The sequence below is a fragment of the Chrysemys picta genome, chromosome 1, assembly GCF_011386835.1.
Source record: "Chrysemys picta bellii isolate R12L10 chromosome 1, ASM1138683v2, whole genome shotgun sequence".
Classification (NCBI taxonomy): Eukaryota; Metazoa; Chordata; order Testudines; family Emydidae; genus Chrysemys; species Chrysemys picta.
The window spans coordinates 57,128,078-57,142,893 of record NC_088791.1 but is presented as its reverse complement, the minus strand read 5'-3'; the positions used below and the strand labels follow the sequence as shown (position 1 = coordinate 57,142,893).

The 14,816-nt window shown below is 40.4% G+C and overlaps 1 protein-coding gene across 4 annotated transcripts in view; it reads right to left on the bottom strand.

Annotated features, from left to right (window-relative positions):
* Nucleotides 1-14,816, bottom strand: part of TMEM117 (transmembrane protein 117) — a 347,322-nt gene that overhangs the window by 10,656 nt on the left and 321,850 nt on the right. For all 4 annotated transcript variants that reach the window (XM_065557570.1, XM_008162495.4, XM_005297946.5 and 1 more), the window contains one exon: nt 6,449-6,578. In XM_065557570.1, coding sequence (XP_065413642.1) covers nt 6,449-6,578 — 130 coding nt within the window. The remainder of the gene's footprint in view (nt 1-6,448; nt 6,579-14,816) is intronic.

Below are 14,816 nucleotides of genomic sequence, written 5' to 3'. Positions count from 1 at the left end.
CAGTCACTGCTTTTCCAAGCTGAACAGTCCCAGTCTTTTTACTCTGTCCTCATATACAAACTGTTATATGGAGTAATTATACTCTGTGCTCACTCAAGGGTGAAAGCACATGCCATCAAGCAGTCAAAACAAAACGTCTAACATACATTTGGGAAATGGGCAAACATTTAGTTGCTGGTCCAGCAAAGGATGTAAACATACATCCTTAAAACATACATGCCATTGAAATCTCTGGGCCTACCCATGTGTTTGAAGTTAAGCAAGTGGGTAAGGCCTTTGCTGGATGAGGACCTTATATATGAACAAATTTTTTAATTGAAAAGTGTTTTTTAAAGCAATCAGTCAATGAAAATGAGAAACTTTGTACTTTTACATTAGCTATTAGCTATATACCCCTGTTATTTCACAGAGAAAGTGTAATGTATCTCTGCATGGAGCTGTGGTAGTAATCCATCTATTATTTCCATTAACCTTTCTAATAAAAGTTATTTCACTATCTCTTCTAATGATGTTGCATTCACTTCACAGTTTTTAGCATAGTTCCTTTATATTTCGGTGGTGTAATGAAACATTGATTTTCAAAACTGCGATTGTCAAGGCAATTTTGTTTTTGTATCTGATGAAAAGTAATAAAACAACAGACGAATTAATTTTAAAAGTTACTACATCAGCCAACATGTCTTTAATCAGCTGAACAAATGACAGCACAATTTAGATTAAGATGATATTCCTTCCAGCTGGGACCAAAACACCGCAAACACCTGTTTTGTGTTTCTTTTTCTTTCTTTTGCTTGTTTGTTTTAATGTCTTGATGTCATTAGGTATGGCTGTGTGGGTCAAATGATGAGCCAGTTTGGTAAATTAAATGGAAACAATGTGTTGTCGACACAAGAACTATGTGTGGCTCTAAACTACCTGGGGATTCCCACTAGAGTGACAAGGGAATTCCCACCTACCCAGATTTGCTAGGTTTATGTCTCCTTTATACCAGAAAAGTAGCACAAAGGGACCCAAGTGGATCCAAAGGTTGAGTCCTCAGTCTACCAGATATTCCTGGATATCTATGTTTAAAATGAGGGGACCTTTTATCTTAGAATTTGCTCTCACAGTTAAAGTTGGGATTTTTCATTTGACCCTTTCCAGCATTGCATCTACTTTTGTCCATTAAATATTGAAATATGCCCACTTTTCAAAGGTCTCCAAAGGCACATGTGTACGTACACACAGGTGTCAGACACCTGGGTTGCAATCCCAATGACACTGACTTGCTGTGTGCTCTGGGCAAGGCACTCAGCCCCAAATTTTCAAAACTGGCCTTTGATTTGAAGTGCCTTTGTTCTGGTGGGTGCAGCTTGCGAGACTGCTCCTGAAAGCCTGTCCCAGGTGTAGCTGGGGACCCACAGTTCCCACTGAGGCCAATGGAATTGTGGCTGCACGTATTAAAATCAGGCTCAAGCAGCCTCAAGTTAGGCATCCAAAACCAGAGTCTACTTCAGAAAATATTGGCCATAATCTCTTTTGTCTCAGTTTCCCCATGTGTAATGTGGATAAAAATGCTCACACATCTCTGTAACGCACTTGGAGAGCTGCGTGCTTTGCTGTTATGTTGATGTTATTCGATAGATGCATACACACATACTGTACACAGCTGAACCAAACAGGAAACCCTCTGAGATTTCTTTCAGAACCTGTGTGCCTGGATTGCTTTGTTTTTGCCTCTAACTGTTCTATTTTTGCCTACAGGCTCCCTCAGGCATCTCTGTGCAGGCAGTGCTCATCCTGGACCTAGACATGCTACTTTTGGGTTACCTCCCCAAACCATCCTTGCCATTCAGATGACAACCAGCACTGAGACACTTTCACCTCTGGCTGGAGTGCCTAGTCCTTTCTGAGATGGGCATTAATGCCTCTCCAAAAACTACCCAATAAGGAGTCTTAGTGAATGGTGAGCTCAATCTCCCTACACCTCTCTGTTTTGACACTTGACACACAGCATTTCCAACTTGAACCCTATCCAGAGTTCGGGTAGCTCAAGACTCTGGATCTCCTGTGTGGTAGAATAATATGTTGGTATTAAAAAATACCCGCCTGGCCTCCAGATGCATTTTTAACAACGAAAGAATATGAAGGTTCAGTAACAATGTTTACTTTTAAGTAGTACAGATTTCCCTGGGTACTGTAGAAACTAGGCTACACTGTGTATTTTCATAAACGGCAGCCCAAGAAGGAAAGCACATACACTGCAGTGAACCATCTGTCAAGGGAAATCCAGATGACTTAAGCAGATGCAAAAATTCAAGCTCTTTCTGATATTCAGAGATAAAAGCAAGGCTGAAAACAGGAAAAAATATTTAACATGGACTAAACACACTAGGAATTCCTAGGTACAAAAGAATTAAAGCAGGAAGCAACACTATCTTTCCAGGAAGAATGAGATTTTTTAAAATAATAAATGACAATTACACTAAAGCATGAGAACAAGGACCAGAAGATGTTAGTTCTGCCGTATTGCCAACTCCAAAAGGTTCAAAAATCATGAGATTGGCTTAAAAACAATACATTTAAGGTTCTTTTTGTCTTCTGGGTTTGTTTGGTGTGGAGTTGGGTTTTTTTGAGCCATTGGGGTGCACTCAAGTAGTACTTTAAAGCTTTTCTTTGCAATCATGAAGTCTATTTTTTTTAAAGTGGGCGCTGAGATTCTCATGTAATCACATGACTCCAAGAAAAACACCAAATAACACAAGACTTATGATAAAATCATGCGAATTATAACCACAAAATCTTCAAGCCGCACTGAATGCAGCAAAAATACACTGAGCATTGCAGAGAAAAAGTGGCTAAGCGACCCTTTGCACTTACCTGATCTTCACGCTGCTCCAATTTAGGCTGACTTGCAACAGCCTCAAGTGGCCAAAAGAGCAGCCCAGTATCCGGGTAGCAAAGGAGCAGCCCAGCTATGCCCCCTTTTCTCCAGTCATGTCCCCTTTTCCATGTTCTGCTAGTGGCAGCCAGCTCTGTGCCAGCACAGAACTACTGCTACCTGGGCATGCTTTTTCACTAGGCTGGTTTTACTAACCGATTCCACTGCGGGGGTGCTATGTAAACCAGCTGCACCCACATCAGATCTGACCAGGGATCAAAATATGAACCCAGGTCAAGACCTCATGGGTGGACAATATTCAGAGTCTGGATCCAGAGCACAATTTTGCAGCTTGAGCTCATCCCTATACTAAACTAAACATTGTTTCCAACCCTAGACTCCTCTACTTCACCAATATTATTAACAAGAAAGGGAATTTCTTTTCCAAAACAGATCTGTTCGAATTAGGCATTCTTATTAGGCTACTGTCTTAAATATTTTAATTGGTTATTCCTGATTTTTTCATTACCTCCTTGATTTGAATTAAGAATTGCTATATCTGCACACAGTAACTAGAGCTTGAAAATGCTGTAAGATGATGGAGAGCTGACAGCAAGAACAGATGGTCCAGGTAAAACACCCACCCAAAGGAAGGGTCTCATGCCATCTATGTTAACAGCTGTTTTTAGATATCCTGAAGGGTGGTGTAGCACTGAGATAAAACAGGCACTCAGTATCCAGGGTATGTGACATGCACTCAAATGGATTGATTTGTCTAGTAAATCTAATAAATGGGTCTTATTAATTCTTAGCCAGGAGAGAAAATATTCCTCAGTCCCTATTCACAAGCTCATTCTCATTCAAGAATGCCTCCTCTCCAAAACATCAAAGAGGTCTCCATTTTTTTCTGCAGAGAACTCTATAATGCATAGGTATCCGTTTCCCTTAGCTGGTATGTTTTCAAACAGCAGCACAGACAGTAGTTAAAGGAAAGATTTCAGCTGTTGCAGTTGGGTTTTTTTGTCACCACCCTATTTTCTTTAATGTTGCTCATTCTCCCTTCTCTTGAACAACCATCAATACCCCTGACTTCTCTGCATCCCTGAGTCACTCTTCTTTGCCCTTTATTCCCTTTTCTTCCATTCATTGTTTTGTCATCTACACTCTGTACCACCCTTAATTCCTTTGTCTCCTTCAGTCACTGCACAGTCTCCCCCCACCAACCATCAGCCATGGTTCACACTCCCATCTAGTTCCTTGTCTCCTGCTCAAACAATAGTTAACAGCTCTGGATGAAATCTAGGGACCTTGCGCGCTTGCTCCACAGCAAATTCATGTTCTCCATCTTCAGTAACGACTCCTCACAAAACACCACGACTTCTCCACTGTTCTTGAATCCCATACCCACAACCCATGTCATATATCTGCTACTTTTGACACCTTCCTTGAGCTCTCGCTTCCTCTCCTTTCTCTCTCTAGCCAAGACTTTGCTGACTTCAAAGAGAAGATTTATGTACTCCTTTCTTGTACACATTTGCCCCTCCCATACTTTCTCCTCCTTTAGTCTATATAGTGTCCTTGAAGTCACACACATGCTCCTAATTTCCAAGCCCTCCTTCAATCCCTTTGTCTCTATCCCTTCACTGTTACTGGCCTCTCTTGCTGTACTCTTACCTACTACCTTTTTTGTCTCTTTTCTCTCCATTTTAAGGCATACCGCATATAACACAACCTCCCAAAACACCCCTTTCCTCCATCTGTCTTTCCTACTACCAGCCCATCTCCCTTCTCCTTTTCAATGAGCAATTTACAATTCCTGCATTGATTTCCTTTCCTCTAGATCAGGGGTTCTTTAGGGAAAACAACTAAATATGCACATATACATGTCCAAATCATTGTAACGTATTTATTGCTAGCTAGTAAGTCTGCTGTGAAAAGTGATATTAAACATACACGTATCCCTTTTCACAGCAAACTTAGCCCCAGCAAATCTGGGGATGAATTAAGCCCTAGATGAGGGATCAGGAACCAGGGGTGATGGGGGTGAGTGGGTGAGTGGGTAGCCAGGGGAGGCAGCGGGGGTCAGAGCCTGAAGCCCCAAGGCTAGGGACAGAGCCTGAAGCCCTGTGGCCAGAGCCTGCCGCCCCGCTACCCAAGGGCTGAAGCCCAAAGCCTGAACTCACCGGCTGCCTGCTCCTCCAGTGTTATGCCCCAGCTGTCTCCAGAGGGGGGCAGGGCCTAACCCATTCTGGCGGCCCGCACAAACAACACCAAGGCTGTGCCCCCAGGAGCACCAGGGAGGGAGAGGGGCTGCTGCTCCCACCCTATCAGAGCCCAGGAGGCTGTGGTTGCAAGAAAAGCCCCTGGTGGCCACATGCGGCCATGGTGGTCGCATTTGAGAAACACTGCTCTAGCTCATGTCTAGATCCACTCCAGTCGGATTTCTGTTTCACTGAAAATGCCATCTCCAAAGTCTCACAAAATGTCCTCCTGAGCCATAGGTGCTCAGTTCCATCTTCCTTGATCTTCAGTATTGTTCTTCAATCCCTCCTTCTTGGCAACTTCTTTTCCCTTGCCTTTTGTGATCCTGTCCTCTCATGGTTCATCTACTTTCTCTCTGACCTCACCTTAGGCCTATTCTTTGATGGCTCTTTCTCCTTCCATATGGGAATCCCACATGGCTCTATCATTGGCCCCTTCACTTACACTTTACTTCTGGATAATATTGTCTGCTACCATGGTTTCTACTACTTGCCCATGGTACCAAGTTTACACTACCCACCCTCAGCTTCAAAGCCCTATTCAGCTCCACCCTGGCCACCACATCACTGTTTCACTCATTTCTTCTTCCTTTGCTCTGTCAACACTGCTATTCTCAATATTCTCCAACTCCTGTATTTGCTGTATTTGTCCCATGCTGCCCCCATGTATGGAATGGCTTCCCTTTCTTATACCGCAGAAAGAAACCCCTTTCACATTATAATCTCTCCTGAAACACACACACACACACTTATTCCATGAGGCATACTACTACCCTTCAGCCCACATCTTACAGCCCCCTTTGCCCTCATGGCTCTTGCACTGAGCATGACTCAGTCGTACTTTAGGATTGGGTCCTTTATTTCTAAATTCGCCATGCTTTAGAACATCTACAACCCCTTTTGATTTGTGATAACTCTGCTGTCTGCTTCTGGTTAAAGGACTGATAAAGGTGTAGCTCTAGACAGCCTTTCCTGGATGAGAATGACTGGAGTTAAGAAAGAATATAATCAAATATCATATTAAAGTGATCTGAAAGCGGAACAGATCTGAAAATGTAATAAACTGTTAATTCCCCAGGAGAATCGTTTCAGATACATATGATTTCTGCAGCAACAATAGGTAGTATTTAATGACACGAGAAGTTGTGAACTCCTTGGAGAACTGTAGGCCTGTTTGGTTCATGGAATATATATTCTTGTTCTCTTCACTAATGGGTTATTTTGAAGAAAAAACATAATCTGAATAAAAATCATATGGTCAACAGACTCACCCCAACAGAAAAGAGTACCATGTGAGATAGCTATCACCATGTATAAGATTACATACCTGTTATATGTATGTGATATTCTTCCTTGAAGATATTTTGGAAGTAAGGTAGTTTGAACTGCAGATGTGCATATGGCAATCCAGGAAGATTTACATCAACATCACCCATGAAATGTGGAAACTCCCAATCCTGTTAAAGAAAGAACAGAAAAAATAACTTCTCACAATATATTACCCCCCATATAAAATGGTATAAATTAATAGTAGGAAAAGGATTCTGACAAGTAATATGGCAAAACACAAAAATATGGCAAGTTCTTGGAATGTATTGCAGACAACATTTTGTTTCAGGGGGACAGCCATTTTAGAGTTGGTTCTGACTAACTGGAAGGAATTGGTTGAGAATCTGAAGGCAAGTTGGGTAAAAGTGATCATGAAATTACAGATTTCATGATTCTAAGGAAAGGAGGGAGTGAGATCAGCTGAATAAGGAAAATGGACTTCAAAAAAGCAGACTTTAACAAACTCAAAGAACTGGGAGGTAAGGTCCCATAGGAAGAAAATCTAAGGAAAAACGTTGTTCAGGAGAGCTGGCAATTTCTCAAAGAGACAATATTAAAGGTACAACAGCAAACTATTCCGATGCAAAGGAAAGATCAGAAAAATAGTAAGAGGCCAATATGGTTCCATCAGGAATTCTTTAATGATCTGAAAATCAAAAAGGTGTCATGCAAAAAGTGGAAAGATGGACAAATTGCTAAGGAGGAGTACCAAAGAATAGCACAAGCATGTAGGGACAAAATCAGAAAAGTTAAGGCACAAAATGCATTACACCTAACAAAGGACATAAAAAGCAATTAAGAAGTAGTTCTATAAATACATTTGGAGCAAGAGAAAGATAAGGAAAGTGTAGGTTCTCTACTTATCGGGGAAGGAGAGCTAATAATGGATGACATAAACAAGGCCAATGCCTACTTTTGCTTCAGTCTTCACTAAAAAGGTAAATTGTGACCTGATACTTAATACAATTAATATTAACAACAAGGAAGAAGATGCAGAAAAGCAAAATAGTGAAAGAACAGGTAAAATAGTATTTAGGCAAATTAGATGTATTCAAATCAACAGGGCCTGATGAAATTAATCGTATGGTACTTAAGGAACTAGCTGAAGCAATCTCAGAACCATCAGCAATTATCTCTGAGGACTCCTGGAGGATGAATGAGGTCCCAGAGGTATGGAGGGGGCAAACATAGTACCTATCTTCAAAAAAGGGAACAAAGAGGACCTGGGAAATTACAGAACAGTCTGCCTAGCTTAGATACCTTGACAGATACTGGAATTAATTATTAAATAATCACTTTGCTAGCACCTAGAGGACAAAATGGTTATGAGTAATAGCCAACATGGATTTGCCAAGAACAAATCATGCCAAATCAAACTAATTTCCATTTTTGATAGGGTTATTGGCCTAGTGGATGGGAGGAAGCTGTAGATGTAATATTTCTTAATTTTAGTAAGGCTTATGACACAGTCCGACATGACAGTCTCATAAACAAACCATGGAAATGTAGTCTAGATTAAATTATTATAACGTGGGTGCAAAACGAGTTGACAGACTGTACTTAAAGAGTAGTTATCAATGGTTTGCTGTCAAACTAGGGGGACATATCTAGGGGGGTTTACTTGGATAATGATGTGGAGAATATGCTTATAAAATTTGTGGATGAGGTTGTGAAGGGTTGCTAGCACTTTGGAGGAAGAGGATAAGAATTCAAAATGATCTTGACAAATTGATGGATTGGTCTGAAATCAACAAGATGAAATTCACTACAGACAAGTGCAAAGTAGTAAACTTAGGAAGGAAAACTACACAATGGGGAATAAGTGGCTAGGCAATAGTACAGACAGCAGTAGTACTTCTAATAATGATCTGGGGGTTATAATAATTAAAAAACTGAATGAGAGTCAACAGTGTGATGCACTTGCAAAAAAGACCAATATTCTGTGTCCAATTCTAAGTGCCACACTTTAAGAAAGATGTGGACAAATTGGAGAAAGTCCAGAGAACAACAAAAATGATGAAAGGCTTCGAAAATCTGACCCAGGAGGAAAAGTTAAAAAATTGGGCATGTTTAGTCTTGAGAAAAGAAGACTATGGGGGGGACTGGATAATCATCTTCAAATACATTAAGAGAATAGTGATTGATTGTTGTTCATGTCCTCTGAAGGTAGGATAAGAGGTAATTGGCTTAATCTGCAGGAAGGGAGGTTTACGTTAGATATTAGGAAAAACTTTCTAACTAGAAGGATAATTAAGCACTGGAATAGGTTTCCAAGGGAGGTTGCGGAATCCCCATCATTGGAGGTCTTTAAGAACAGCTTAGATAAATAGGATGGTCTAGGTATACTTGATCTGTCTCAGCACAGAGGACAGGACTAGACGACCTCTCAAAGTCCCTTCCAGCCCTATATTTCTATGATTCTGTGCTTTTCTTTTATAGCCACCTGATAGTGAATATTTCTATCTTAATCTTGAGTAAGCCACATGAATTGGAATATTGTTTACATTAGAATATGTGATTTGATTATGACTTTAAATGCATATAATTATGCACTTAAATATTCACTTCAAAATGGTAATGATGAACCTATAGTATCTACTAATAGTACAAAATTAACCTAAGCGTATGTATGCCTATTCCTGTATTTTAAAAAAGGAAATTAGGTTCATGATACACTTAATTATAAAAACTTAATCAGAAACTGATTCTTTTCACCTGCAGTAATAGTCTTAGCTCCTGTGATTAACTTGGCAAACAATTAATACATAACAAATCTGGCAAGAAGGGGCCTGATCCTGAAAGTGCTATGCATGCAGCACTCCAACAGAAGTTTTTGTGTTACTTCTCACAAACATAGCACTGTGGAACACTCTATAATAATGTCTATCCCAGTTTTTTTGAAGTGAATCCATGACCTAAAGTGAGCCTCAGTATCACGATAAAAAAATAAAATAATAATCCACCAGTTTTTAACATGCATATTGACCCACTAACCTTAAATTTAAAAAGTCACTCACATTATTCAAATTAGCAATAACATGTGCAAGGCAAAAGAAGCCTTAAGTGACCTTAGCAATCTTAAAATACTAATTTCCCAAACTAGGATAGAAGTTGCATTTAAAGCTTTGTTTGTATTACAAGGAAATTAGTTTTAGTTGTGTTAATCATGTATTGCTGCTTAGGCAGTTTATTAGAGCACTATAAATCATATATAAATGTCCTCACCACTGTTTCATGTATTAATTTGGCAAAGATGTTGCCTTGATAATACAAGCGACAAGTGTTGGACCTGTTGACCAATGTATGCTGGGCTAACTATATATCAATCACATTATTAATATATATCATTGACATCACATATATTAATATGCATGAAACACATAATATCAATATAACATTATATTGTATACATTTCCAGCAGTTACATGTCCTAAATTGGCCTGTCTTTTTATAATCCTATTTACTTATGCTAAGTATCTGGTAACACTTTACAAAACTGAAGTCAGCTTTGGCATTAGAAACTTGTTAAAGGCAAAATACATTAATGTTCTGCTCTGGTACAAGCTGGGGAGGTACCTTCAGTACCTGGAATGTTAGTACCCAAAACAAAAATAAGGAAAGGTCCAGAACAACACGTTAAGGAACTGGGATGAACTGGTGTGTTAGATTTTAATAACGTGTAAAGGGTTTTGTAACTTGTAAAATTATCCAATAAATATTAACAGCTGAAATGTATAAATTTGGGAGCACACCTTCTCGGTGAGATTAATTTAAATACGCTGCATGAGAAGCTTCCCGGAAACTGGTATTGTATTAAGCCTTTCTTCCTGTACTGTATTATCATTGACTTTTAGCAATAAACCTGATTGATATTGGTTACTTTGTCTCTTGAATATATTTCATAACAAACCAAAGTGTGCTCAAGCAATTGATGTGCAATTTATCAACAGTCCTCAACACAATCTGTCCCAGTGAGTTAAAATACTTCCTCCTATTTACTTGTTTGCAGTGTTGTTATAATCATGTTGGTCCCAGGATATGACAGAGACAAGATAGGTGAGGTAATATCTTTTACTGGACCAACCTCTGTTGATGGAAGGCACAAGATTTCGAGCTATACAGAGCTCTTCTTCAGGTCTGGGGAAGGAAGCAGAGTGTCTGAGATAAATACAAATTGGGAGAGACTGTCAAGAGAAGGGGTAGCACACATTCGAGGCAGCCACTTGAAATGAAGTGGGCAATTGGGGGTTAGATTGTCATGCATAAAGGTTTTGAAGTGAGCAATTAATAGATGGCAGGCAATGTGTTGTGTGACAAATTGTTGTAATGAGCCAGTCTCCCTGTTAAGTCCATGTTTTTTGGTGGCTAGTAGAGTGAAGAATTTAAGTGTCTAGCCTCAGGTTTTGAAGGTGTTGTGCAGGTTTCCCTTGAGGATAAGTATTGAAAGATCAGATATGGAGTGATCATTTTGTGAAAAGTGTTTACCCACAGGTGATATGGTGTTTTTGACTTTAATCATTTTTCTGTGTGAGTTCATTTGAGAGCATGGTGATTGTCTCATTTTACCGACATAGTTGTTATTGGGGCATTTGATGCACCAGATGAGGTACACCACGTGTTGTGATAAGCATGTATAGGACCTATGAATCTTGAAAGGCATTTGTGTCTAACAGTGGAGATATGTCTGTAGGTTTTGCATCTGTTGTTCTAGAGGGGGCTGGTACCACTTTCAGGCTAGGTCTACACTACGGGGGGGGGGGGGGGGGGGGCCTAAGATACGCAACTTCAGCTACGTGAATAGCGTAGCTGAAGTTGCGTATTTTAAGTTGACTTACCTGGCTGTGAGGATGGCGGCGAGTCGACCGCTGCCGCGCTGCCGTCGACTCCGCTTCCGCCTCTTGCTGCGGTGGATTTCTGGAGTCGATGGCAGAGCGATCAGGGATCGATTTTATCGCGTCTTCACTATACGCGATAAGTCGATCCCCAATAGATCGATTGCTACCCGCCGATCCGGCGGGTATGAAGACGTGCCCTCCATTTAGGGTGTCCTGGTCTATGATGAGCTTGCTTCTGATGATGAGCTTGGCAAAGTAGAGTGGTTGTTTGAAGGCCAGAAGAGGAGGTTCAGGAAAAATTTCTTTCAGGTTTTGGTCCCCATCAAATATGGGTTGTAATTCTTTGATGGACCTATTTACTTATTTCATGTGGCAGACAAAATAGTGTATGCAATGTGGAGGTTCTTATTAATTATTTGTATAATTATGGTAGTGACTGGAGATCCCAATCCAACTGGTGCTCTACTCTGTGAGGTACTGCATTTGGAGGAATTTTCCTACTTAGTTACATTTATCCACCTCTGGCAATTTGAACTAGAGTATAATGGCATGTCCCTTTAAGGTTAGAACCTGAAAACTCTAGGACTGCTGGTAGACTCAGTATAATTGCTGCCTGAGTGGTTACATTGTGAGATGCAGAATGTTGAAGCTCTGCTGATAAAATAGGATTGGATCTGTTCCCATGTATGCACCTGGACTTATGTCACACAAGATGGTACAACAGGTATCTGAACAACTAAAAATAAAATAAAGGAATCTGAAAACTAATAGCGTACAGGATGTTTGCTTCACATGGACATTCTCCCTGTGTATTCATCCAACTTGAATAAACATTTCAATTTTCTCCAGTCTTCTAAGACAGGAAATTTAATAACCAGATAAGGCAATGAAAAAGAAAAACATTATCAACAGCAAGTCATCTTTGAAAAATAAACCAGCTTTACTTCACTAATTTAATCATTACGAATTATTGTGGGGTACTGTGTAGAATCATAGGGTTAGAAGGGACCACAAGGGTCATCTAGTCTAACCTCCTCCAAGATGCAGGATTTGTTGTGTCTAATCCAAGAAAGATGGCTAGGAGCATCCTAAACAGTCACCAGTGCAGTCCCAGCATGGGTATAATTGTTCTTCATTGGTAATCTAAACACAGTTCAGCTTCTGTAATATTCAGACAATTTTTGCAGAAAGACCATGATATCCAACAGAAACTATCCCCACTAATGAGGGGAGGTGATTAGCAGCTCCAAATTACAATCTGCACAAATATAAATTCTTTACTGTTATGTTAGAAATAGATTTCATATCTGACATCATGCCTTCATGTACCTTATATTTCCACTCCACAGCTTCCAGTTTTCACTCTAGGATATCTGCTCCCACATCAAAGGTTAATCACTGCAGGTGACATATGCTGCGTGCTTTAACTTCTCAACTGATAATAATGCAGATTTTACTTGATCAGTCTTAGTGTTTGCTATAGTGGTGCCCATGCTTTGCAATATCTAGGGTCTCATTAACAACTGGCCCCTGAATGCCATAACTAGATTGCAATCATATACATTTGTGTAATTTTAAAAATAAATGCACAGAGCCATACTCATAGCTCATATTAGTATCTCTCATAATGCATGACTAAAAATGGTTTCTTCTTTGAATTCAACAGCAATCAAGTCCTGCTGTTGATCCATTTTGATTTCACCCTGCAGTTACAGGGAGAGGGTGGCCACACGTGCATTTAAAACCCTGGGGATTCACACTGGTCCCTCAGCCACCAAAGTGGGCACCTCTGATTTACAGTTTCCAAAGGCTGCCTCATTAAACTGACATGCTTCAGTGCTGAGAGCACCAGGAAAGGAGCACATGCTGCAAAAAGGAGATCAAGCTTGAGGACAAAACTATTTTGATTTCCTCTGACTGACATCTAATTTCCCAAGCCAAATAAAGGTACATCCCCCGGTCCTCAGATCTTCAAAGGAAGATCTAGAATGGAATGGAACTATGGAAATACTGTAGTTAAGACTGACAAGGCATTTCCACCTTAAATTCCTATTTCAGTCCAAAAATTAATTTCTATTGTTTAGTTTCAGCCTAGAACAACTGTTACTTAATTTCAGGAAAATCTGTTTGGTGTAATGCAGTGTGAGGGGGGGAAAGTATTGTTCAGATACTGAGAAATTTTCAGATTTTTCATACTTGGATACCTCTTAAATAGCTTATTTTTCAATCTCAGCATATGATGTAAACACACACACACACACACACACCCCAATCCTATTTATCTGAATGGCCTAGAGGACATCCAAAACTTTTGGGGACATCCAAAACTTTTGGATAACTGGGTATTTGGGTAAACTGAAATGCTATTAACTAACATAGGTCTACATAGGGGGGAAACTATGGATTTGGATAAGTAGGATTTTTGGATAAAGGGAATTCAGATAACTGGAATTATACTGTATGTATATTCTTAATAAAAAGTAATGGCTTTGCCTTGCTTGAAGAAATCTGGTTCTGAAATAAGAAACTGAAAGCTGGAAGATAGTCAGCTGGGCATGCATGCTATGTTATTTATTTCCCCTAACCTCAGGGAGATGTTGCAGGATTCAATGCTCCTAATGGTGGCAGCTGTGAACAGCTGAAATACAAAAAAGGGTTTTAATCCCACACTCAAACTTAAAAGAGAAGTTACAGATAACAACTCAATCTCTTCCAGTTCGTTGCATCCTATCCTTTGCCAACAAGATATCTGTTTAGATAATGAGCTCTTTGGGGAAGGGGCCTGGTTTTCTTAGGCCTTGACCCTGTAAACAATTATACACATGCTTTACTTTATGCATGTGAGTGCTTCCACTGGCTGCAGTGGAATTACATGCATGCTTAAAGTTAACTATACACATAAGCAGGGCCAGCTCCAGGGTTTTGGCCACCCCAAGCAGCCAAAAAAATAAATAAAATAAAATAAAAAAAGCCGCGATCGTGATCTGTGGTGGCAATTCAGCAGGAGGTCTTTCGCTCTGAGCTGGAGTGAGGGACCATCCACCGAATTGCCGCCGAATAGCTGGACGTGCTGCCCCTCTCCGGAGTGGCTGCCCTAAGCACCTGCTTGACAAGCTGGTGCCTGGAGCCGGCCCTGCACATAAGTGTTTGTAGGATGGAACCTTCCTGTTTGTAAAGCACCTAGCATCATTTTGGCACTATTAAATACAAAACAGTGGATGCTGGTTCTCAGCAACCCCAATATTAACAACTTTCAGTTCATAGCAACATTTTGCTGGGAACCAATCCTGTCCCATTGACTATGATGTTTATGGAATTCAGCTATATACCACTTATTCAGAACTTTTTTGAAAGAAAGACCCCGCTGCAGGCAGGAAGAGCTGGGACATGCCTTCTCCGATTGCTGCCCCACAAACTGGCCTACAGGCAGGGACCCACTGCCAGCACAGGCAGTAAGGGACTGGGGCGTCCACATACCCTCCAATGGGAGAGGCTCTGCTGGAGGGGAGTATGACCCAAGTACCACTTGAT